This window comes from Neofelis nebulosa, chromosome 9, assembly GCF_028018385.1.
Source record: "Neofelis nebulosa isolate mNeoNeb1 chromosome 9, mNeoNeb1.pri, whole genome shotgun sequence".
In the NCBI taxonomy this organism is placed as follows: domain Eukaryota; kingdom Metazoa; phylum Chordata; class Mammalia; order Carnivora; family Felidae; genus Neofelis; species Neofelis nebulosa.
In genome coordinates this window covers 102,416,936-102,443,624 of record NC_080790.1, presented here as the reverse complement: position 1 = coordinate 102,443,624, position 26,689 = coordinate 102,416,936, and the positions used below count along the sequence as shown (strand labels likewise).

The 26,689-nt window shown below is 35.9% G+C and overlaps 1 protein-coding gene across 3 annotated transcripts in view; it reads right to left on the bottom strand.

Moving 5' to 3' along the window:
* The window catches only part of ESF1 (ESF1 nucleolar pre-rRNA processing protein homolog), a 65,047-nt gene that overhangs the window by 15,960 nt on the left and 22,398 nt on the right, over positions 1–26,689 (bottom strand). For all 3 annotated transcript variants that reach the window (XM_058684848.1, XM_058684847.1, XM_058684849.1), the window contains 2 exons: positions 26,175–26,336; positions 299–420 (listed from right to left, as the gene is read on the bottom strand). In XM_058684848.1, coding sequence (XP_058540831.1) covers positions 299–420; positions 26,175–26,336 — 284 coding nt within the window. The remainder of the gene's footprint in view (positions 1–298; positions 421–26,174; positions 26,337–26,689) is intronic.

The window sequence follows — 26,689 nt, the reverse complement described above, 5'->3', positions numbered from 1 at the left end:
AACAGAACCAAACTGTTTTATATCTAGGTATCAATTAAGCTGTTTATTTTATTTAGGTAGCATGTAAATGTAAAATACTAGAGCACAGTAGTTAAAATGGCTCTGGGCTTTTATTAGGATTTGTACCTCATTATGTAGCTTTGCAGAAAACACTTAAGCTATTGGGTTTTCCCTTTCCTCTTTCTTAAAATTGTGATAACATGGCCTACTCTAGTGAGTGGTTAGCTATCTATCTTCTGATATCTTCTGATACATGATTGTTGTTCAATAAATATTTGCCCAAAATTATCATTGATACCTTTTGTTTCTTTTTCAGTCTTTTCTTCTCTTTCTTTTTCTCTAAAAATTGTTCCCAAGGGGTCAGTTTATCTTTTCCTTCCAGTTTGTTTCTCACCATATCTTCTGCACTTTCTTTCAGACCTAAGAAAAAAAACAAATAGAGTTCAGTTTAAAATGTTATTATCTTATTTTAATTCTATGCTGTCCCTTTTCATACATTAGCTGGATATAGTTCTATATTCTACAAAAAGAAGCTTCCCTCGTCCTTAGGTAAAATAAAAGTATTTAAAAAAAAATAAAATAAAAAAACAAAATGTTATTATCTTCATTCAGTTGAAAATATAATTTACCAAAAAGATCACTTACAGATACTTAATAGAGTAACAAAATAAAATACAATACTGAATTATGTAACTCCAAAATCAGAGTAATATAGGATCAAATCATATCAATGCTATTTCCTAATAACAAACAATAATAAACTTAATCAAACCAAAATAAATAAGTAAGCAAACCCAGCAAGTTGATATGCAGTCAAACCACTAAAGAAAAATCCTTTATTTAGGTTTAAATTTTATTTCTCTATACTTAAATGCTTTGAGACTCTAAGAAAAATCCTGGAACAAAATCTTCTCAGGATACAACTAATCATTCACTTTTAAGAGCAAATGGTAAGTGGTCTTTAACATAATTATATCTAATTGCTCTGTTGCCCAAATAAAAAGACTGCATTCCCTGGTAACTATAGGTGACTATCAAAAATTGATTAGTAAGGCAATCCTTGTTGAAATAGGCCAGGAGGAAAGAGTTCTCATAATCTCTCAACTACTCTGTGAAATACATCCTTAAGATCAAAAGGACCACCAAGTTCTGATTCCACTTTGTATGGTTTACCTCTTTCAATGCTGTCATTTGCTCTTGTACTTCATCTTTAAATACTTCATCTCTATTTCTTATATTCTGCAGTACCTAACTTGTGTTTCTACGAGGCTTATGTAATATCTGGACAGGAGTGAAAGTGGGGAAGAAAAAGCCCTGAGGCTGACCTACCATCCATGAAGACCCTCACTACTGCCAAAGTAAAGGAAATGTGATTACTGGTGTTGTCACCTTTGATAATAAAGATGTTTGTTTTACTTTACAGTATTTTCTGGACATCATGGTTCAATTTGGGGAGGAGGCAGCTTCAATATTTAGATGACACAATATTCATTTCAGAAAAATATTAGTGGAATGATTCAAAATGCTTTTTAAGAGAGTCATGGTCAATCCAGATCATCTTCCCAGATATTTTTTAAATTCTAAGGTGAAAACAATCCTAAGGATATAACAATTCTTTTTTTTTTTTTTTTTTTTCCTGGTAAGTATACTGAGACTAAGAACATTCAGCAACTTGCCTAAGAACGTACAGCTAGGAAGCTACATGACTGTAATTGCTTGGCTATCCTCTATACCATGGCCAGATACATCTAAAATGCTGGTCTGACCCAGAGAAAAGAAATGTATATAGTGGATGAATAAAATCAAAAGCTTTGGGTCTCAGTTTCTTTATCTGCAAAGAGCAGTTGGTCTAGATCAGAAGCATGCAACCCTCCCACCCACATACACCTTTTTTTTCCCCCCCCTCAAAGAAAATATCTGGTAGAAGTCCAAATACATAACAACTAAAAGTAGTGTTTTGGGTCTTGTGCCTCAAAGAACAGCCTGAAACAGCTGGAATAGATGATCTCTAAGGTCCCTTCCTTGGCTTTTAAGCCAAGACTTAATCTCCAAATTTCTATGACTTAGAAAAGTATTAAATTATATGCATACTCAAGGTTATGTAGATTTGTTTTTATGAGGTACTGCTGGTAAGATCTCTGATTTATTGCATGCCAAATCAGAACCACAGCTCTCAATTCAAAGATGTTTCTTATGAGAAAAATACAATTCACTTTACTTAACCATTTGTAAGAGAAATGTGTACTGTACAAAATGATGTCCAGATCTCTGACTGAATCAACAGATACACAGCACTAAGGAAATGTAAATTGGGACCCTCATTTGGGAGAAAGCAACAAATCCTGACAAAAGACGTTGATTTCAAATAATAAAATAGTAGGTTTGTATATTACGCCTGTGGGTTAGCATGCAATCAGTATAGTCTAATTCTACATGCACAGTATTGTATTATTAAATAAGATGTTTAAATAATCTTTAAGGTATTATAGTATAATTTCTTCAAACACTAAGAAAGATTTTATTATTCCAAAATATTAAATTAATATATTTAGAGACTTTTTTTTCACCAAAAAGTATTGTTTAATTTTGATCCCTGAAGCTTAACGTGATGCTTAGAATGATGCTGAGGAAAGCTCCATACCACTGTCTCTTTTAAGTAACTAGGACATTGTTTTGATGTGTCTCAATCACTATGAACTTCTACTACACATGTAGGGTCTTAACATTCTTTGGAACATGGGTACCTTGAGAATTTGATAAGATATAGAATCTCTCTCTGAAACACTGTACTGGAAACACTTGCATACAACATTCAGGGGCTTATGGATACTCAAAGGTCATTTCTATATAAGGATCTAAGGGTCTCAGGCAAAGAACATTTACAGGTGCAGTAGAGGTCTACGGGAAAACAGGAGGCCAGCTCCCATAACTTCAAAACTTATTAGCACTGTGACATTTGTAGGTTCTATAGCAGGATTCCTCACTTCAGCACTACTGTCATGTTGGACCAGATAATTCTTTGTTGTGAGGAACTATCCTGTAGTTGTAAGGATGTTTATCAATATCTCTGCATTATCCAGTAGATGCCAATAGCCTCAGTCATGAAAATAAAAATGTCTCCAGATATTGCCAAATGTCTTCTTGGGAGCAAAATTACCTCTAGTTGAGAACCACTGTTCTAAACAATGATTAGAAGTCATTTCTGAAAAGAAGGGCTATTTCATTACTTGTATCAGAGAAGTTATATATTATTTTATTTGGTACTTGATTATATAACATCTATTTTACTTTAGAGTTTTCTTCCAACTAAACCAAAGGCAGCTAAAGTCACCTTCTTTTGTATTCCATAATATTTAACATAGTGCCAGACACATAGTAAGTACTTAATAAACACTTAATTGATCTGTCTTGAAGGAGGAATTCTTATTTCAAGCCAACTGTTTGATCTTGTAAGTTTGGAACATATTCTCTCCAACAGAAAATGAATCAAAACTTTAGGATATAAATAAATAGCCTTTATCCCAAAGTGGTCTGGGTATGTGTGTTTAAAGACCTATAGTTGTAGAAAATTCATGAAATATTATTCTCAGAAAATATTTTAAACTTTTTTTCTGGTATTTAGTTGGTTTATAACAACAAAGAAATAGTTATCTTCAGTTCAATACAGTCTGTAATTTTTTTGCCTGGCTCTCACTTAATACACCAAATGTGTATTAAGGAGAATGACAAACACATTGCAGTGAATGAACACAACGCCATGATAACTTAAAAATGCTTTGTTCTCATTGTCATCATGAGGTCATTTATATCTCTTGCCACAGATCACAGTTGTTTATGCTCTGGTTCTTAAAAATATGTCCATCTCAGAAGCCTCTTGGCATATGCACAAGAACATTCTTCGGACAGTTTTAGCCTCATTTGAGAGAAGCCACTATGTGACTAAAAAACAACTTCATTATAACTGTTTTTAGTTTTGCACAAATTTGTTTTTAAAAAGTTTAAGTGTATAGCCAAGGACTGCTGAATTAGTTAAAAATAACTCAATAATCCTACAAATAAGAGGTAAAAAACTCTTTCAAAGCCAGCCACAAACAGATGATTCAATTATGACAATAATTTAAGTACAATCCATTCAAAATTATTTTGGTAGTTTGCATATATACAAAAATACTTTCAAATATGTTTTTAAAATCCACTAAAACAAGACTATATATTTCTCCTGACCTTACTCATTTGAAATATTTGAAAAGTCTTCAAGGGGCAGGACATGAATAACTTAACTCAAGTAGGTAGTATAGTTGGTTTTGTTTATAAAAACAAAATGCATATTTTAAGATTTCTGATATAGGCTGAAACAGGCACTTTTTATTTAAGTGAGGACTTAGGATCCATTGAGAATACTTATGAACATTTAATGACTCAATCTTTATTCATGGTTGTAATTCCAAAAGCAGTTTTTAAAATGTAACTACCACCACCACCACCACCACCACCACCACCACCACCACCATCAGAGAGAACTCCCAACTTGGAATTCATTCTGTGTATAAGGGTTTTAGAGGAAAACCACCAGCCATCTCCTGAAGAACACTGAAATCAAAGGTATCTGTTCAAATGGGCCAGTTATCCTCAATGGGGTAGGCAGAGGGAAGAACACATTTACTTATATAACAGAAGTCACAGGAACACTTGGTCCATGTGAGTAATGAGGATCTTCCCGGTGGTATTTTTTTCTCCACAATAATCAAGTGATTATGTACTTAGGTATCCTTAAAGCATACTGGATAAGTCAAACTATCAACCTTTGAAATAAGAAAGGTAAATACTTGATATGTTTTGAACTTGGTTTAAGACTTGTTCAGAACAAGAAATTGTTTAGAACATGTTCAGAATCTGGTTCATAATTTCTTTTTTTTTAACTTCTGTAAATCCCTCTTTCTTAAATTCTTACAGTACTATATTCTTTTATTCTATACCATTTATCACAGTTGCAACTTCATACTTGTGTGATTTTTAAAATTATTATTAATGGCTGCCTCCTTTACTAGCTTGCAAGCCTCATGAAGATAGAGACCATAGCTTGTTTCCCCCCTGGCCTCGCAAGAGTACCCTGGTGGCTAGTGGAGGACCTAAACAGACACCTAATGTCTGTTAAAAGAAAAGTACAAATGAAAGGATAAACAAGTCAAATTTGTTCCCAACCTATAGATAGAGGGCAACAATGCATGAAACTAAAAAGTAAAATAACTAGTTCGGGGAACAATAGTAAACAGTAAGAATTATCAATCAGATAGAACTGATACAAATGCTCCTTGTACACACTTAATACTGTTACAAGACGGTTATACCTACTATGTGGAAACAACATAATAAAGATAATAAGGATAAAAGGGTAGAGATAAACTAGTTAGACTGGAAATGGCTTCTCCCATAACATTTAATTCTGTATCTCCCAAAGCATTCAATGAGGTATCCATAGAAAATACCTAAAAAGTATGTACTGAATGAATACATGTTAATGTTTTTTGTTGTTGCTGAATGTCTAAAAACTATCAGTGGGTAGCAACTGTTTTACATTTGCCTTGAATTTGAGCTTATACTCTAAGCTCTTCTAAATCTTTTACTCTCCCTTAAGAGTGATGCCTTCCATTTATAAGTATTTTCAATTTATTATGAACCAAGCTGTCCTCACTTCTTAGAATTGAATGTTCTTAAAAAGCCGACTTCAAATACAAGACATTTGGGCCTCATTAGGGAGCTATTGTTTTCTGTATTTGTCTGTACTTTGTTTTTTTGTTTTTGTTTTTTCCCCTTTCAAGTAGTTTGTAATCACAATGTATATAATAACAAGCTGTCCTAATAATAACAGAATAAAATTCTGGCTAACTCTGATGAAGCCATTTTGCTATTTAATTTATGGCAAAGAGGAATGACAACTGTTTATTCTACCCTTATTTTTTACATGTAATGTTTATAGACAAGGTAGAAAGTTAATACATAATTTTTAAGAAGGGCTAAGATGTAAGGAAACAAAGGGGATTTTTTGGAGTCTAGTCACAATAAGAAAGCTCAAATAGAAATGTTATACTAGCTCAGAAGCAAGGACTTTCCCTTGGGGACATCCATCCATCCATTATGGTCTAGCATGGATCTTGGGTTTTAATGGGCTGCTAGCCAAGGAGGCAAGAGGCAATGTTCAGTGTCTGATTATGGTGGAAGTTCCTATCAGAGACCACTACCTCGAAGCCAGGATCCTTAAGGGTACCTTCAGTGGGTGCTGCCCCTCCTCCAAAAATTTAGAGGGAATGAATACATGCCTTTTTGGGCTTTGGCTTTGAGCAGAACAAGGGAAGTAAAAACATGTTTTTTTCCCCAGAGAATTTATAACCACAAGCCTACAAATCCATGGGTTTGTGGCTAGAATTCACACTATCTGTGTGGCCCCAAATACCTCAAACCAAAAATTTGGTTTCAATTGGTCTTGGAATGGAAGTGCCCTTAGGCGTCTGGCAAATACTTTCTAAAGCACTCTCTGAAGAAGTACTTTTGACCCAGGCCTCTGAGAATTCCCATAGGTAAAGACGGATCCCAGAACAATGAGATCACAATAAAAAGCCAATATGAGCCAGAGTCCACAGAAACAAAATAATACAAAAACCAGATCTATAACAGCTAGAGATTTTGGAATTATCAGATATAGAATAAGAAATCAGCACATTAAAAAAAAACAAAAGAGAAAATTAAAAGATAAGATTATCAAAAATATGAGACAGATTTGGAAACAAAACTTCCTCAAATGAAACATATAACTGAAATAATAAAGTCAACAGCCAAGTTAAACAGCAGCCTATACAGAGGTAAAGAAAAAAAATGAATAAACTGAAAGACAAACTGAAGCAATTACCCAGCATGTTTCATAGGTTCAAAAGTATGGAACATGTGAGTTATCAGAGATAGAATGAGAAGGTACCACACATATCAAATGGGATTTCCATAAGGAAAAAATAGAGAACGTGAGGAAAACACAATATTTTAAGAGAAAATGATTGAGAAGTTTTCAGAACCGATGAAAGATAATAATCTTCAAGACTGTGGGTATCCTGTTAACTCTACACAAGATTAAAGCTACCAAGCGAAAATATGATCTAGATAAACCAAAATGAAACCCTAGAACACTAAAGTATCTTAAAAGCCAGGGACAAAAGATAGCACTGTGGAGAAAGGCAACCCTTTCCTAGCAGGGTTCAGAAGTGGGCCCCTGGGACATGGAATTAAGATGGTGTGTTCTTTAGTTATACTGGCTTCCTCACCTGTAATTGCCAACAGGAGTCAAGGGGGAGTCTTGTGATACACAGTAAATTTGCCTCTCCCCAGAATGGGGTTAAGTGGGGGGACTACCTTGGTGCATCCATGGCAACAGAAGTAGATACCCCTCCTTCCCTAATCTTCAATACTCACAGCCTCACCACCAAAATCCGCCTTGAACCCACCAGGAATAATCTCTGTGCTTTTTATCCCTATTTTTGGTCACCCCAAAAAGCCCCTAATCATCAGGTCCCCCCTAATCTCCCATGTTCTTTTTTTTTTTTTTAATTTTTTTTTTCCAACGTTTTTTTATTTATTTTTGGGACAGAGAGAGACAGAGCATGAACGGGGGAGGGGCAGAGAGAGAGGGAGACACAGAATCGGAAACAGGCTCCAGGCTCCGAGCCATCAGCCCAGAGCCTGACGCAGGGCTCGAACTCACGGACCGCGAGATCGTGACCTGGCTGAAGTCGGACGCTTAACCGACTGCGCCACCCAGGCGCCCCTCTCCCATGTTCTTAATCTCAGAAGTTAACTATACATCTACTTTTCTGCCACTATCTCTTCTTCCCTCCACTCTCTACCACTAAATCTCTGGAATTAACAGTGCATTAACAGTAAAAACTCAATTATTATGTCTGAACATTTTCTTCATCATCTTGCTTTAACTGAATTTTGGCTCTGCCCTGAAAATACTGCAAACTTCAGTACTCGCAAGTGGTTTGTTGTTGTTGTTAGAGTTTGCTTTCTTCAAAGAGCCTTCAACCAATTGTTCTGGGGGGGCAGGGTATATATGGGGGTCATTTGTACTCTTTATCCAGTTTAAGAAGTGTGGTACTAGTCCAGGGATAGACCGATTAACTAATAAGACAGAGAGCCCAGCAATAGATCCAGGCAGTTTTGTTTGTTTGTTTTGTTTATGCAGAATATATTCAATATAGACAAAATCCATGCAATTTTGAAACTCTGGTACATGACAGAGGTGATAGATCAGATTATTGGGGAAAAGGAGAGATTATCTAATAAATGGAACAGGATAAAAAAAAAACTCTATGTAGGGGCTCAGTTAGTTGAGAGCCCACCTTCAATTGGTTGAGCGTCCACCTTCAGCTCAGGTCATGATCTCATGGTTTGTGGGTTTGAGCCCTGCAGCTGGCTCACTGATGTCAGTGTGGAGCATGCTCCAGATCCTCTGTCCCCTCTCTCTCTCTCTCTCTGCCCCTCCCCCGCTCACACTCTCTCAAAAATAAACATTTAAAAAAATCCATGTAGAAGAAGATGAAACTGGATGTCTACCTTATATCATATAAAACATCAATTCCTGATGAATCAAGGACTTAAATGTCAAACACATCAAAACTTTCTACCTTTAGTAGAAAATAAAGATGAATATCAGTCTCATCTGTATAGAAAAGGATTACTTAGATGAAACACGGAGACCATTAACTATAATGACTGACTTAGCAATATTAAAATCAAGAACTTTTATTCATTAGATAAACCTCCAAGAGAGTGTGTGGCAAGGGGTGGAGGCTGGGGAAGAGTTTCATATTGAAGAAGGACAAAGGACTGTTATCAAAAATCCTATAAAAGACAAAGGACTGTTAGACATATCACTTCCATTTCACATTTCATTTAGAGTAAAAGCTAAAGTCCATCCAGAGGTCTCAAAACCCTCTGTGATTTGGCCACCTTTCTGCCCTCATTTTCTACTACTCTCCATTCCCTGGCTCATTCTGCTCCAGTCACTTCTGCTTTAGTGTTCTTGGGCATATCAGAAATACTCCCCCTAAAGGCTTTTGCATTTATTCTTTCCTCTGCCTGAAATGCTCTTTCCCAGGATAACAACTAGTGTGTACTGTCCTTTCCATTAGGTCTTTGTGCAAACACCACTTTCTCAATGAAGCCTTTCCTGACTGTCCTATTTAAATCACTACCTACTCTCACCCCTGAACTTCCTACTCCCCATCCAGACTTTATCTTTTTGTTTCTATAGCCCTTAATCACCACTTCATTATTTTACCTATTCATTTTCTATCTCCCCTTCTCTCCTTTCTCCTAACCTCCATAACCTAAAATGTAGGACCCCATAAAAGTCTGTTCAGTGTTCCATGTCCAGAGAGAAGAAGAGTCTGGCACGCATGGCAGGAACTCAACAAATATTTGACAGTAACACACACATTAAAACCATACTGAGATACCATTACTTATATATTCAACTGGCAAAAACTGAAAAGCCTGACAATATCAATTAAAGATGAGGATAAAGAGCTTTGGGAACTCACGTAAACTACTGGTTAGAGTAAAAGCTGGGAAAACAATTCAGCACGACCTAGTCAAGGTAATTCTGTGAGCAGGCTCCACAACCAAGGAATTCTACATATACCTAAGGCATTCTCTCTCTGTGTTCCTAGGTGAGAAGTCCAAGAATGTTCACAAAGATATTGTTTATGATAGGAATAAACTATAATAACTGTCAATAGAACAGCCACATTGTTACATATCTACAATGGAATTCTGTGTAATAGTGAAAATTAATAGACCATATCTTTATATATTGATATGGATAATCTCAAAAATAGAATGTTAATAGAAAAAAGGAAATGATAGAAGGATACAGAGAAGATACTTTTTATAAAGGTCATAATTAACAAAACTGTTTAGGGATATATGTATATGTGGTAAAATGATTACACAGAAAAAGAAAATGATTAACATGAAATGTAGTTTCATAGTTTCCTCTGGTAGAGGAAGGAAGAGGTTGTAACTGAGGAGTCTCATAAAGGACCACAGATATTGGTAATGTTCTTTCATTTTTTAATTTAATTCTTAAAACGTATTTATTTAAAACCAAGTTAGTTAACATACAGTGTAGTACTGGTTTAAGGGGTAGAACCCAGTGATTCATCACTCACATATAATACCCAGTGCTCATCCCAATAAGTACCCTCCATAATGCCCATCACCTTTTTAGCCCATCCCTCCAGCCACCTCCCCTCCAGCAACCCTGTTTCTTCTTTGTATTTAAGAGTCTCTTATGGTTTGCCTCCCTCTCTGTTTCTTATTTTTCCTTCCCTTTCCCTATATTCACCTATTGTGTTTCTTAAATTCCATACATGAATGAAATCATGGAATTTGTCTTTCTCTGAGCTATTTAGTTTAGCACAGTACATTCTAGTTCCATCCCCAACATTGCAAATGGCAAGATTTCATTCTTTTTCATCGCCGAGAATTCCAATGTATGTATACACCACATCTTCTTTATCCATTCATCAGTCAATGAACATTTGGGCTCTTTCCAGAATTTGGCTATTGTTGACAGCACTGCTATAACCATTGAGGTGCATGTGCCTTTTTGAATCAGCATTTTGTATCCTTTGGATAAATTAGCTAGTAGTGCAATTGCTGGGTTGTAGGGTAGTTCTATTTTTAATTTTTTGAGGAACTGTCATACTGTTTTCCAGAGTGGCTGCACCAGCTGCATTCTCACCAACATTAATGTAATGTTTTTTCTTAAGCTGGTACACAGGTGTTCATTTTATTATTATTTTTTTTAACTGCAGAATACACTGTTTACATTTTGAATCTTTTTTTATACAGGTAGTAAAGTATAAAAAAAGTAGTTAGTGCTTACTCTTTGACAGCTGTGTGCTAAAATTAAAATGGCTTTCAGTTGTCTTTTGTCATTTACTCTCCATCAAAATAATAAGTACTTGTACCCAGATTTTCTGGTACCAAGACCTCTATGCTCTTTTCATAATCACAGTAAACTCTTAATGCTATGACAAATTTCACTATAAGCAGGTCTCAATCTAGACACTGTATTTGAAAAATCTACCTATAAATTAGTGGCTTGAAACTGAGCCTAACTATTTTCCTCCCTGGAAGAGTTTCTGACCACAGAAGCTATTAATATAGAAGGACATTTTGAGGCCAGGGTCCAACCAAAATTGTATTTCTAAGTCAATTAAAGAAAAAACTTTATATTACAAAAGTAAAAGGAAATGAAAAACACATCAACCTCCCTAGCATTTCAGTATTTAACAACTTTTCAAGTTAGATTTTTCTTGCTGCAACCTAAGTATTTCCTTCCACATTTAGCTGGAGTTTATATATAAGTAAACTATACACTCTGACTACTTCTAAAAAGATTTTGCAAATAACTGCTAGGTAGCAGTACCCTGGCAAACTTTTTCCTATTGCAGTATAAATGATAAATGTTTACATAGCACACTGGAATAAATGGAGGAGGCAACCAGAGAAGGAAACCAACCTGAGGGCTCTGGTTGGCCTAAGGTCTAAAGGGATCAACACTTTGGCAAATTTGTAATCCAAAGGCAGTATATTGGTTGGGAATCTCTGACACAGACTATCATTTAAAGGTTACTCTTTCAACTTTTCCAGGATGTGTAATTAACCCAGAGTCTATTTCATTGGCAATGTCCTCCATTACATTTAAAAAATTATAGAATGAGAGTGATATAGAATGAAAGTACCAGTAAAACTTAGGACTTTGGGATGCCTGGGAGGCTCAGTTGGTTAAGTGTCCAACTCCTGATTTTGGCTCAGGTCATGATCTCAGTTTGTGAGATGGAGCCTCGTATCAGGCTCCTTGAGGCTCTCTATCTGCCCCTCCCCTGCTCACATGCCCTCCCTCCCCCCAGTAAACACATAAACATTTTAAAAAACCCAAAAAACTTTGGGGCGCCTGAGTGGTTCAGTTGGTTGAGCGTCCAACTCTCAGTTTCAGCTCATGATCTCATGTGAGCCCCGCATCAGGCTCTGTGCTGTGAGTGTGGAGCCTGCTTGAGATTCTCTCTCTCCCCCTCTTCACAAAGACTCACATTGTCTCTGTCTCTCTCAAAATAAATAAATAAATTTTTAAAAAAATTTTAAAAAACAACAACAAAACCTTAGGACTTCAATACTTCCACAGTTTATCTTATGTCAGCACTGCTTCTATTCTTAGGGATTCTTTGGTGACATAATCTACTAAGGAAACCATGACAGACCAAACATTCTTTAGGCCTCAAAAGATAGAATCTTGGAATACCAACTAATAACATGCAGGCCCAGAAGCTTGTAGTGTTCAACAACAAACACTCAAAAGATTTCTCTTGCCTTTTCTGTTTGTTAACTTCCAAAGCAGCTTATTAGTCAGAGGACAGCCTTCTCTGACATCATCACACAGGTGACCCTGGCTGCAGACCAAAATGTTCCCAACAGCCTGAGAAGTCTATGAAAGTACATACTAGGTCATCCCAGGTAAGTGCTTATTGTTTTTTTAAAATAAAATTTCTCCAAATTCTCAAATAAAATTCACTGAACACATCTTTATGTATCTTTGTGTACACAAGAGTAAACATACAGGTTGAGAAGAGCACTAAATGAAGATAGTAGGCACCAGGTTTAATTAGTAATCCAAGGAAAATACTCTTTACAATTTTTAATGGGTACTTAAGTTAGACACATCAAGGTTTGAAATATAGTTTTTCTATCTCCCACCTTTGTGATCTTGAGTAAGTCTGTGCCTAGTTAAGTGTTCTGTAAGATGCATTAATAATCACTAAAGAATTGCTGGAAGAATTTAATGTCATATTTTTTATAAAGCACCTAGCACAGTTTCTGATACAGAATAGGCATCCAGTAAGTGCAAATTTCTCCTCTAAGAGCATTGTATTTATTTATTTTATTGATTTTTTTTTGAATTTTTTACTTATTATTTTTTATTTGAGGGACAGAGCGCACGAGTGTACACAGGAAAGAGGGACTGAGGGAAAGAAAGAGGGAATCCCAAGCAGTTTCCATGCTCAGCACAGTTGGAGATCATAACTGATCCTGCAATCACAACAATTCTGGGATGGTGACCTGAGCTGAAATAAGGAGTTAGCTGCTCAACCAACTGAGCCACACAGGCATCCCCAAAGAGCATCTTAAGATGTAATTCTTCTGGGGTACCTGGGTGGCTCAGTCAGTTAAATGTCCAACTCTTGGTTTTTGGCTCAGGTCATGATCTTATGGTTTGTGGGATCAAGCCCCACACTGGGCTTTGCTTGGGATTTTCCCTCTCTCCCTCTCCCTCTGCTCTTCCTCTGTGTTTGCTCACGTGCTCTCTCTCTCTCTTAAAATAAATAAACTTAAAAAAAATAAAATGTAATTCTTCTTGATCAAAATTATGCATCCAAATTACTTTAACAAATATTTTAAAATCTCCCCCATGCTTCTACATAAAGGACTAACGGGAATCTAAAATGAAATGTATTTTATGACAACCAAAGCTGAAATGCTTAGAAAAATCTTGGTTAAGTCCTTTGCAGCCAGAATTCCCTATTTTATGTGAGTCAATTCTTAGGGAAGCATATGCCTTCAAAGTACATGCTTCAACTTACCACTAAGGCATATTATTTCAAACACCAAAGGGAACTCACTCAAGTCACAATTACTGGCACTCCTCTTTTGGCATACAGAGGATCAGGTTTTCAAGCTATGCCAAATAATTTAACAGATACAGGTTTTCCATGTCACTGAATGAGTAAATTGAGTTAAGGATATATCTCTTGACAGTTCATTTGATGAGAGCTATCATTAATGAAGATTATCCTAAGGGAAGAAGGTCTGCAACCTCTTTCTCTAGCAGGCAAACAATGTCTCATCAGGCAAACAGTGTCAATGTGAAATGAGTAATACAGAGCCCTTCCCACATGAAAATCGACAGATTCAGCCTGCTTAGCCTAGCCACCAGTTCAAGCCACAGACATTTTTACTGGCTTTATCTTGGACCTCATAGCTGAAAATTATCATTGCACTATATAGTCAGTGAACATCTGTCTACAATAGTCTAACCGAAAGGGCACTGAGAAAGGCTGGCAAACGTTTCAGAGAACCAGAATATGGCATATGGTCCCACAGTGGGATTAAGTTTTGTATCAAACCAAACATCTGCAGAAAGTACATATGTCCTTTCCTTTATGTGGCTTCAAAACCTGAACCTACTGTAGAAGGTAGTTTTGATTCTGTGCAAAATGTTATTAGCATTTCTGAGGCATCTTCAGAAGTGAAAAAAATGTTTCCCAGTTAGCATCATGAATTAATAGAACTGTTTCAAGATATATGATAAGAGACGTGAAGATGTTCTACTATTAGGAATTTACCCTAGGGGCACCTGGGTAGCTCAGTTGGTTAAGCATCCGACTTTGGCTCAGGCCATGATCTCATGGTTCTTGAGTTTGAGCCCTGCATCAGGTTCTGTGCTGGCACCTCAAAGCCTGGAGCCTGCTTCAGATTCTGTGTCTCCCTCTCTCTCCCTGCTCCTCCCCCACTTGCACTGTCTCTCTCAAAAATAAATAAACATTAACACTAATAAATTAATTAATTTTAAAAAGAGGAATTTACCCTAAGAAACCCCAATATAAGGTTATTATGTTATCCACAACAGCAAAACATTAGAAAGAGCCTAAAACACAACATTAGGGGAGTGATTCATCATTTACATATCAGAAACACAATGGAATGTGGTACAGGCATTATGATTATAAAGATTATTTAGAAACAAATAAAAATAAGTATGAAAAATGAAACAAAAAAAGGAGAACTCAAAATGAGGGTCTAATATAATCAATTATGTCTGCTTATAGAAAATGTATGAAAATGAATGTGTTACAGTTAAAATATGGAAGCAACCCAAGTGACCATCACTTGGATGGATAAGTAAAATGTGGGGCATGCATGTACATGTGTGTGTAATAACAAAATTATTCAGCCTTAAAAAGGAAGGAAATTCTGACATATGTTACAACATGGATGAACTTTGAAGACGTTACACTAACTGAAATAAGCCAATCACAAAAGGACAAATCGTGTATGATTCCATTTGTGAGTTACTTAGTGTGGTCAAAATCATAGAAACAGAAAGCTGAATGGTGGTTGCCAGGGGCAGGGGAGAGGGAGAATGAAAAGTTACTGTTTAATGGACACAGATTCAGTTTTGCAAAATGAAAAATAGTTCTGGAGATGGATGAGGGTATGGCTGTACAACAACATGAATATACTTAATACCACTGATGGTACACTTAAAAAATGGTTAGGATGGTAAATTTTATATGTATTTCATAACAATAAAAAATATCAAGAAAAAAATCAATGTGTTTAGTAAACATAACGTTATATGATTTTCCAGTTTCAGAAAAAAAAAGAACAGTAATGAAACTGCTGAAAGTAAGTAGTCTGAGTGGATTCTATCAGAATAACATATGGAACATGTGTGAGAAAAATGATGGTTGGCTAGCGAGGCAGTTAGCATATAGAATGATGATGTGGGGCAACCTCAAACAGAATAGGCATAAGTTCTGCTTTAAAGACCAAAGAATTCACAACTTCAAACAAATCAGCATAGCTGTGGGCTGTGGGAAAACAATACATGAAACAAGCTCACTCTTCTTGAACTGACTTCAGGGAGATTATAAATCTGTGGCAAAAGTACTACTGTCTGGAAATAGTGGCTACAGATGCAAACAGTACAACTGAAGTGATATATGGGCAGAGAAGGAATGACTGACTAAAAAAAAGTCATCCTAGATATTTGCAAGCATCCCAAGACAGCAGACCAATTAACCTGAAACTTCAAAACATACAGGAATTTTAGCACTTTCTGAAACTATGACTGGTATACAAAAATATCCTCAATTCTTGCTTCAGATATTTTTTTAAAGCTTTTTGGAAAGCTCTTTTTAAAATTAAGTCTTAATATTGTTAAGAGAGAAAATAATCTTTAAAATAATCCAGGAAATTCAGAGAAATTTACTGGCAATTCTATGTAGAAAATGTGCTACCAATCAATGTTTTTTAGATAACCCTAGCTGCTTTTCATTTTTATTACACATTCCACAAATGATTCTTTTTTTCTTTTTTTCACATCAAAAAGTTTCAGCTTATAACCTTACAAAATCCTTACAGTCAATGTGTTAACTGGATGATTCATGGAAGGAACACACACCCTACAATTCTAGCCACTTACTAGCTGTGTACAAGACAGAATAATGTGCTGCAAACTCATTTCCATCCCATCATCAAAACACAAAGCATACTGCAAATTCTTTAGCCTAAAGTTCAGGTTTCCCATTTAATGCTTTCCTCTCCACTCAACTCAAAACTTTACACATCTAGTTATTTTAAAAGTTCCAACCAAAAAACATTTTTGTGAATACATTTCAAATAATGAATACAATGACAATGATTGGATATACTGATATAGCCAAAAGTAAATAGTGAACAGGTTTTGAGATATATGAAAATTAAAATGTTTGAAACTGGGCTGCCTAGCAAAAAATACCCAACTGATTCAAAAACATTTTAGTTTTGAATAGAGAATAAATAATGCAAAGAACATAGGTATGTGTCATTAATGGGTCTCTGTGTTTAAGCTTCCCACTGGACACTAAACAGAAGCATGAGGGTGGAATAAAGGGGAAAAAAGGAAGGACAAAGGACAAAGTGGACACCAGAATAAAAACAGAATTACAACTGTAGACGGTAGAAGAAAGAGTAAGTTAAGGAAGAGCTGTACCCATACCTTCTGGCTGAGTGAACTGACTGAGACAGTAAGAGGAGTCCTTGCTGCTTCTCCTCTGGCTTCCATGTCTCCTTTGAAAAAGAATCCTACAGCTCTAGGTTCCAGACAAGAGCTCCCTCAAGAAATTCAGTCTCACCACATTAAAGCTTTAGTACCACCAGTACTAATCTCATTATGCCCTTTATCCCTATTTTAAACTGTCACCACAAGAAGTCTACAACTTCCGACTCATCTAATAAAGATTGAGAACATGACCATTTCTCACTCTTCCCCAACAATGAAGGCCTTCTACCAGTTAGTCAGTTACAATCGTTCATTAGTAGTCATTAACAGAATTTTCTTCATTTACCTGCTAATCTGAGTCTCACTGAAACCTGTTCTCCTCTGGGGCTTATATCCCAAATATCCTTTTTAGGTGGTGAATTTTTCTTTCCCATAGTTTGTCCTTACTACTAATTGCCACCTCCAGTCCACTGGCTGGCCCTTCTCCCTAAAGTCCCCAACTCTGAATGGCATGTTATTAGACTATACTACCTACAAGCCCTTTTTAATTTTTTTTTTTTTAATTTATTTCTAAGTAGGCTTCACACCTAGTGCCAGAGCCCAGTGAGGGGCTTGCACTCACAGCCCTGAAGACCAAGACTTGAGCTGAGGTTAAGAGTCGGATGCCCAACTGGGTGCCACCCAGGCACCCCTACAAGCTCTTCTTATTGTAGATACCTAATAACTAGTCTCTCCCCTTATATCTTGAAAAGCTAAGCCCTTGGCTCACTGCCACTCTCCAGTATAAGCGCTGTCATATTGGTGATTGCAATATCTACACAGATGATCTTGGGCCTTATAGTTCACTGACCTCCTCTTTTCCTATTACTCTATACTCCATCTTAAAAACTTACTCCCACGACCATAACTAGACCATGTCATTATCCTAAATTGCAATCTCAGCATAATCTTAATTTCAAGTATCCTACTCTTCAAACACTAGCTGTAATCTTTCCATTATATTCTCTCTAGTATCTAACCTTCTGTCTCATAGGGACCTACAATCCATCAATCTTCTCACCTCTTCCCCATCCCTCATGCTCAACATACCCTCATTTTCCTCCTAACCCAATATAGATCCCTTGGTCCATCATGACAATCACTGCCTTGCATATAACTTTCAATCCCTTTACCCCTCTCCTGCTTGGTCATAGTTGGTTGACAAATCTACTAGATTGGTTTAGTCCAACTCTCCCCTTACTCCATGATTGCACCACATCATTAAATGTGGCTAAAGAAAAATATAATTATGTTGACTTATCTAACTTTACGTGAACATGAACTGCAAGTGCACCCTTATTGGTGTTCAGCAGTATTATTAAATTTCCCTCTTTACCACTCTCTTAGACAACTATTTCATATCTTCTTTTTGTCCAAATCTCTATCTCCTCTCTTATCCCTACTCTCAGCTGATGACCTTCTTCCTATTTCACTTAAGAAAATACAAGCAAATAGAAGAGCACTACAAGCTGTCACTACCATTTCTACCCATTACCCTGTGATCAGACTCCTTGCCTTCTCTCTTGGTACAATGGATGAAATGCCCATGCACATAGATCAAAAGCCAATTCTTCCACTTGTGTAAAAATATTCCAACTCTTTTTGCCTACTTTAGAACACAGTTCTCTGTGCATCATCATTTTTTCCTCTCTCTGGTGGGTCATTTCTAGAAGCATGTTACTTTCCCCATACGAAAGAAAAATGCTCTCTTGATCTTACTTCCTCCTCCAGTTTCTTTCCCATTCCTCTGTGACCCAATATAGAAAAACTCCTCCAGATCTGTCAATCCATTGGTCCATAATAAATTAAGAAAGGGGGTAGATGCTAACTAATAAACGTAGAAGGAATGACAGAAAATCAGCAGTTTTCAATGGATGGTACAATAACTTGATTCAAGCAAGTATCATCAAAGAATGCAATGCCATCAGATAGGATTTTGGGGAATAGGGTAATTTTATACATCCCACAAATTACTTACCAGTTACCAAAAAAAAAAAAAAAGTGCCTTTACAATGGAAAAACCAGTCAGATGCCACCCTAACTGAGTGAGCAAAGTTAACAGCACAAATAATGGGACAAACTGACATCAGGAACTTCATGATATGAAGCAATGGGTAGTATACAACACCATTTATGGAGAATTCTTACCAAAACCTTTCTCTCTGAATTAACTGTGAGAAAACAATCAGACAAATCCAGATTGTGGGTATTCTATAACTCACTACTGTAGACTTTAAAACTGACTGACACAATCACGAAAGAACTATAAAGAATATTATTGGAATGAATGAGAAATTTGACTATTTATCAATATTAAATTCCTTTAGTGTGATACTGTGCTGATGTAGAAGACTCTGTTTTTGGAAGTTACATGTTGAAGTACTTTTTAGGGATGAACTGTCATGATGCCTGTAACTCTTGAACAGTTAAATACTTTAGAAAAAGGAATTGTCTGTACATGCTGTCTCCAATTCCACCCCTCATTCTCTCTTGAACCCACATTAATCTTATCCCTTTCATTCCACCAAAACAGTTAAAAATCACTGGATATCTGATGATCTCCACACCGATCATTTTTAGTCTATATTTTATTGACCCATCTTTTCATTGAAATGCTTTCTTCACTTGGCTGTCTGGATACCCTACAATCCTGAATTTCCTCCTGTGGTTTTTGGTGGTTTCTTCCCAGTTGTCTTTGGATAAATCTATGTATGTTTTCCTCACCTTCTAAATGCTGCAGTACTCCAGGGATCAGTTTTTGAACCTCTTTTCTTCCTTTCTACCTATACTCACTCTTTTGGTGTTCTTCACTTTCAGAGGCGTGGACAAGGAAGATATCCAAATTCAGATCTCCAGCTATGACCTCTTTCCTGAACTCTAACTTATATATTCAAATGTCTCCTTGACATGCCTATTTTGAGATGTAATAGGCATCTTAAAATTAACATGTGACCAAAAGAGAATTTTTGAGGTTCCTTTGCAAACCTATTCCATCCACAATCAGGAGTAGTACAATAGCCTCTTGACTGATTTTCTCCATTTTGTCCTTGCCTCCTACCTTAATCTACCCTCAAGACAGCACCCAGGATGATCCTGTTAAAAAAATAATTCAGATCTTATCACCCCTCAGCTCAAAACTCCAACAGTTTATCATCTCAATCACAGAAGAAGTTCAAGTCCTTCTGGCTCCACATTACCCATCTGACCTCATCTATTATTCTTTTTCCCACTTACTCACTCCAGTCACACTGCTGTCTTTGCTATTCCTTAAACACAACAGATAAACTATAGCTTCCGGGCCATGTATTTGCTATTACCTCTGCTCTCATACTCTTCTCTGCATGTCTCACTATCTGACTTCTACTAGTTTCTGCTCAAATACTTTTTTTTATTAGACTCATCTGAACATAAGATTTATGAGGTCAAGGATTTGTATGTTTTGCTCACACTGTGTCTAGAAAAGTTCCTGGCATTAGCAGGTGCGCAATAAGTATTTGAAGGAAAGTTGGAGTGCTGAAGGATATTGAGAAAAAAAGAAACAGATATCCTTTTCACTAGCATCTATTAAACCAAAGATAACTAAGGAAAAGAGGACTTCTATCATATCTAATGTTTTAAGATTATAAACAAACGTCATTATTTGTTCATATTCTAGATGGAATTTCAAAAATATTATTTACATATACCCTGTATCATCTACAACCAAAAAATTGTCACATCGATTATTTGAACCATAATGTAAGAGAGGTTATTTAACATATGAACTAAAACTGACTATCCTTCATTTATATGTACATTACAAATTCCCTAATGAGGCACATTCACTGGTGAAGACCCAACATACATCACCTTATCTATTTATCAAAATGAGTCAGCCAGGATACATTTTTAGCAACACACTGAGATGGGAAAAATTACTCCACAAACATCAAAATAATGAACTACAACTTTATTTAAAAATTTTATCATTCAACATTTTTACTTACTCATAATACTAACTAATGTGATCGTATTACTACATTTGCATAAGGAACTAAAGTATCAACAGAAAGTCTAGTTTATTCTAGTTGTTACATCAATGTACCTGTTATCTGCCTCCTTTAATACTATACCTTTAAGGAATTAAACTCATGCTGTTACTGTAGTATATAACCCAATGTAAAAAGATTAGAAGTTTAAATACTCTAAAATAAAATTCCTTTTAAAAACCAAATGATGCTAAGCAAAATTAGTCAGAGAAAGACAAATATCACATGACTTCACTCATATGATGACTTTAAGACACACGGGAACACAGATGAACACAAGGGAAGGGAAGTAAAAATAATATAAAAACAGGGAGGGGGACAAACATAAGAGACTCTTAAATATGGAGAACAAACAGAGGGTTACTGGAGGGGTTGTGGGAGGGGGATGGGCTAAATGGGTAAGGGGCATTAAGGAATCTACTGAAATCACTGTTGCACTGTATGCTAACTAATTTCAATGTAAATTAAAAAAAATAAAATTTAAAATAGTGTAAAAAAAAACAAACAAACCATATTCCAAACAAGTGTTAGTGATTAAGGGTACTTATTTTTCTGAAAAGCTTAATATTTTGGAAATTCAAGCCACAGAACACCTAGTAAATGAGATAGTATAATCTCATACTGACCCTTTGTGGTTTATTGAAGTATAACATAAAATCCCTGTGGTTCCAGGTAACTATTACTGGGAACACACATTTTGCTGAATACAAATCCACCAAAATTCACATATGACATGAATAGTACTGTAGCTTATCAGTACCTTTATAAATATCTCAGTTTCAGCAAGAAAGGTATTATTAGTCCCACTTTCCAAACAAATAAACAGATCCTGAAGATTAGCTTATTTGTGTCATTTACTATATACATTATATAAAAGGCCCTTTATATTTACACACATGCACATTTATGCAGATACTCGTGTGCATGCATATACCAAGGATTCACAGATAGCAATACTCTATTTGAGACTTTCAAAAATACTATGGCTAAAGACTTAAAAAATATATACTATAGGGGCGCCTGGGTGGCGCAGTCGGTTAAGCGTCCGACTTCAGCCAGGTCACGATCTCGCGGTCCGTGAGTTCGAGCCCCGCGTCAGGCTCTGGGCTGATGGCTCGGAGCCTGGAGCCTGTTTCCGATTCTGTGTCTCCCTCTCTCTCTGCCCCTCCCCCGTTCATGCTCTGTCTCTCTCTGTCCCAAAAATAAAAATAAAAAACATTTAAAAAATTAAAAAAAAAAAAAAAAAAAAAATATATATATATATACTATATATTAGAATATCAACTGTCCTCCATTCAATTAGCAGTAAAAAAAAGAATATATTTGGGGTGCCTGGGTGGCTCAGTCGGTTAAGCGTCCAATTTTGGCTCAGGTCATGATCTTGTGGTCCGTGAGTTTGAGCCTTGCGTCGGGCTCTGTGTTGACAGCTCGGAGCCTGGAGCCTGTTTCAGTTTCTGTGTCTCTCTCTCTCTCTCTCTCCCTACCCTGCTCATGCTCTCTCTCTCAAAAATAAAGTTAAAAAAAAAAAAAAAAAGAATATATCCAATTTTGATGGTAAGTCCACAAAACTGGCACTTTTACTTATTGCTAAAGGCATTATAAGCTAGTACAACCCTTTTGGAAAACAATTTGGCAATTATCTCAAGACACAAAAAGTGTTCATGCCTTTTCCTAGTAATTCCATTTCTGGGAAGTTATCCTATAAAAATAATTCAAAATATGGAAAAAGCTATAGATTACTTATAACGTCCTAGATGCTTGGCATCTGAGATTTAACATTTGAGGTTTTGACACTGGTAGTTTTAACAACTTGTGAGAGAACCACAGGTTGATCCACAGCATATGTCAAGTTGCTATGTGAATGAGAAAGTCACAGAACTATCAAGTGAGCTTGACTGCCAGTATTTAGCTTTCTTTGTGGTCTGACTGCTCTCTAGATGCTCAGAAACATTTCTAAAATGGGGACAGAGGGAATGGACATGTTCATTAAAAAACTGTTTAAAAGTAAAAAGCCCTATGGGGCACCTGGGTGACTCAGTCGGTTAAGCCTCCGACTTTGGGTCAGGTCATGATCTCATGGCTCTTGAGTTTGAGCCCTGTGTTGGGCTCTATGCTGACAGCTCAGAGCCTGGAGCCTGCTTCAGATTCTGTCTCTTTCTTTCTCTGCCCCTCCCTTGCTCATGCTCTCTTTCTCAAAAAGTAAATAAACATTAAAAATAAAAGGCCCTAAAATAGTAAGCCAGTTACTTGGCTGGTGATGAATGTGAAGAGTCTAAGAAAGTACTGATATTTTTAGGTTAAAATTAGTAATGGTCTTCAGTCACATTTCTTTCCAATACCTTAAGTCTACCACAGTGAAAGATCAGAAATATGATTAAGTGTTCAACAACAGAGAGATGATAAATCAATCCATCTAATCACTCAGTGGCTGAATTAGGGTACTGGAATTAACAGACAATAATTTTTCATTTTACATTTTCAAGATATTTTCTGTGACATTAATATTACATCTAGAAATTAAACTCAAGATTAAAACGTACTGCTAAACAGAAAAAGGAAGAGTTCACATTTCATTTCATAAGGTCTGCACTACCCTGATACCAAAAACACTGCAAGAAACAAAAACCATAGACAAATATTCCTGATTAACATAGGTGTAAAAAATCTAACAAAACATTACTAAATTGAATTCAGGAATATGTAAAAAGGATAATACACTATGACCAAGTGAGGTTTAGCCCCAGGAAAACTGTATTACTTATATCTTCCAGGTATAAACAAGTATAAATATCACTTTTTTGTAATTTCCCTATATAACTATATTAATGTAGACAAAAGTTTGATCTGGTCCACTTGACAAAGCTGAAGTATTTGCTATAAAACTTCTCAATCAAGTTTATTATAAATCTGCTTTCTCAGTCAATTCAACACTCCAATTCAAAATGTTCATTTTAGGGGTGCTTGGGTGGCTCAGTCATTTAAGCGTCCAACCCTTGATTTTGGCTCAGGTCATGATGCCATGGTTCATGGGATTGAGCCCCACGTCAGACTGCACTGACAGTGCAGATCTTGCTTGGTATTCTCTCTCCCCCTCTTTGCCCCCCACCTGATCATGTGCATGCATACTCTCTCAAAATAAAATGATAAAAACATTAAAAAAAATGTTCATTTAAAATATCTTCATTCAATGAGTTCATTCTAAGATTAAACTGTAATTACAATGTATTTTACTTAAAAGACAGAATTCAACATTCCATGGAATTATAAAGTAAAGAACCTCAATCATAAAGTGAAAGATGTTCTTCACAAACATTCTCAAGTGGAATGGTTAGATCACCTTATTGTGAGACTTACTGAAAAGAGCATCTAACCCCTTAAAGCAGCCTCTTTGATTTTTTTGGTGGATAATTCTAATGATGAAGAGAATTACTCTTTATATTAAATTAAACTCTACCTTCCTTCAATTTTTTTTTTTTTTTTAATTTTTTTTCAACATTTTTTATTTATTTTTGGGACAGAGAGAGACAGAGCATGAACGGGGGAGGGGCAGAGAGAGAGGGAGACACAGAATCGGAAACAGGCTCCAGGCTCCGAGCCATCGGCCCAGAGCCTGACGCGGGGCTCGAACTCACGGACCGCGAGATCGTGACCTGGCTGAAGTCGGACGCTTAACCGACTGCGCCACCCAGGCGCTCCACCTTCAATTTTTATTTACTAGCAGAAGTACTGACTTCTGAGATAATAAGAGCAATTAAGTCTTCATTAATACAGTCATCCTGCAAATACTTGAAAATAACCAGTAAGTCACTTTGTAGACTTTTCCTCTCCAGGCTAAACTTGAGTTCTCCCAACAACTGTTTCAATAACACTACTAAATTTCATTTTTCTTACCACCATTTCCTGCAAAAGACAAACATTTAAAATAAATGGGCTACAACGTAGCACCACATTCCTACAGGAATATGCAGGAGATGTGTCCACCCTAGGAATTTTATTACACTAGTCAAACAACTACCAAGTATCAAACTATGCTAGTTTCCCCCCCAATAAAAATCTACGCAAACATTACCAGTGAAAAAGCATACTAATTGTATGAAATAGATACAATTGAATATAGAACACTTAATTTTTTTTAAGTTTTATAATTTTTTGAGAGAGAGAACAAATGTGCATGCATGTGTGTGTGAGCAAGAGAGAGGCAGAGAGAGAGAATCCCAAGCAGGCTCCACACTGTCAGGGCAAAGCCTGAAGGTGAGGCTTGATTCCATGAACCGTGAAATCAGGACCCGAGCCAAAATCAAGAGTTAAACTTAACTGACTGAGCCACCCAGGCACCCCAAAAACACTTGATATTCCTACAAGTTGTTAATACTCTTTGATCTAGAGATGAATTGTGGGAAAAGAACTGAATCCTGGTCAAAAATTATACCTAACTTTAAAAGATATATGTGTATGTTGTACACCTGAAACTAACAACACTGTATATTAACTATACTGGGATTTAAAAAAAAAAAAAAAAAAAAAAAGATATATATGTATGTAAACAGCAGTAATCTGCAAAAACAATATTGGTTCCAAGGGTACATGTTGCTTTGCTCAGGTTGCTGAAAAAATGAGTATGCTAGAAAACAATCCTCATTTATAATAGCTTTTATCTTTGTTTAGCTTTGACATGGTTTTAATTAGTATTGTACTACTCTAAAAAACTGTTGAGCCCTTCAAGGCAGTTATAAAAATCACTTACTATATTTCTTTGACTCTTCACAGAAAAACTGAGATGGAAAACTATGTATTAATGTATTTTGTGCTAGCGAAACCTCACTAATTAAGGTCTAACAGGGGTTATGGGAGAAAAGTACATTTACGAATTACATATTTTAAAAAGAAGTTAATGACCTTAGAACACATGGTGCCTGTATTCAAGTTTGTACATCCTAACAATACCGGAATCAAACCTAGGAAAGGTCTATCTTCATAAATGGACAGAAATACTTTACAGTTAGTAAATCAAAGAAACCAAGAATAAAGTGGCAAGAGTCCATAACACTACTCCCTAAAAAAATTAAATGATGTATGCAAATACCATGTTAACTTCCTCACCAAAATATTCCTGGAAAATAAGATTTGTTTTTGTTTCTAAGAGTTATTCTTCTTTTCTTTCATATCTAAAATACCCTCAATATCCTGAAATGAAGAAAAATAAATGAACATAGTAAGTATATAATTCTTACCTGGAACCCACTTAATTTCCATTTCCATATCATTTTCTTTGCCTTTCTTTTCTTTTTCTTGAATAACTTGCAAGAGCTGTTTGTATTTAGCAATTTGTTCTTCATCATCCTTCTGACTTTTCTTTGTTTTCCCATCTTCTTCCATATTGACTTTATCATCACCTAATAAAAAAAATCAATTTCATCTAACATACAGAAATAATTGACATTTAAATCTAGTATTTAAATCTCACAGTCACTATAGCACCTTCTAAAAGATGTTGTTAGATATAATGCAAAAACAGAATACCAAAATCAGACAAATTTCTTAATATTAAATGAATTCATTGAAAGAATTAGGTCTTGTTTATAATAAAAATCATTTGCAATATAAGTTCTAAGTAGTGTACTTCGAAATCTCTCTTTTATTAAAATTCATATTTCAAAATAATTTTATAGACATGTAACATCCTTGGACTTCTCTTCCTTATAAATAAGACAGCAGAGATAGCTTTTTATCCCTCTTTACGTCTTCC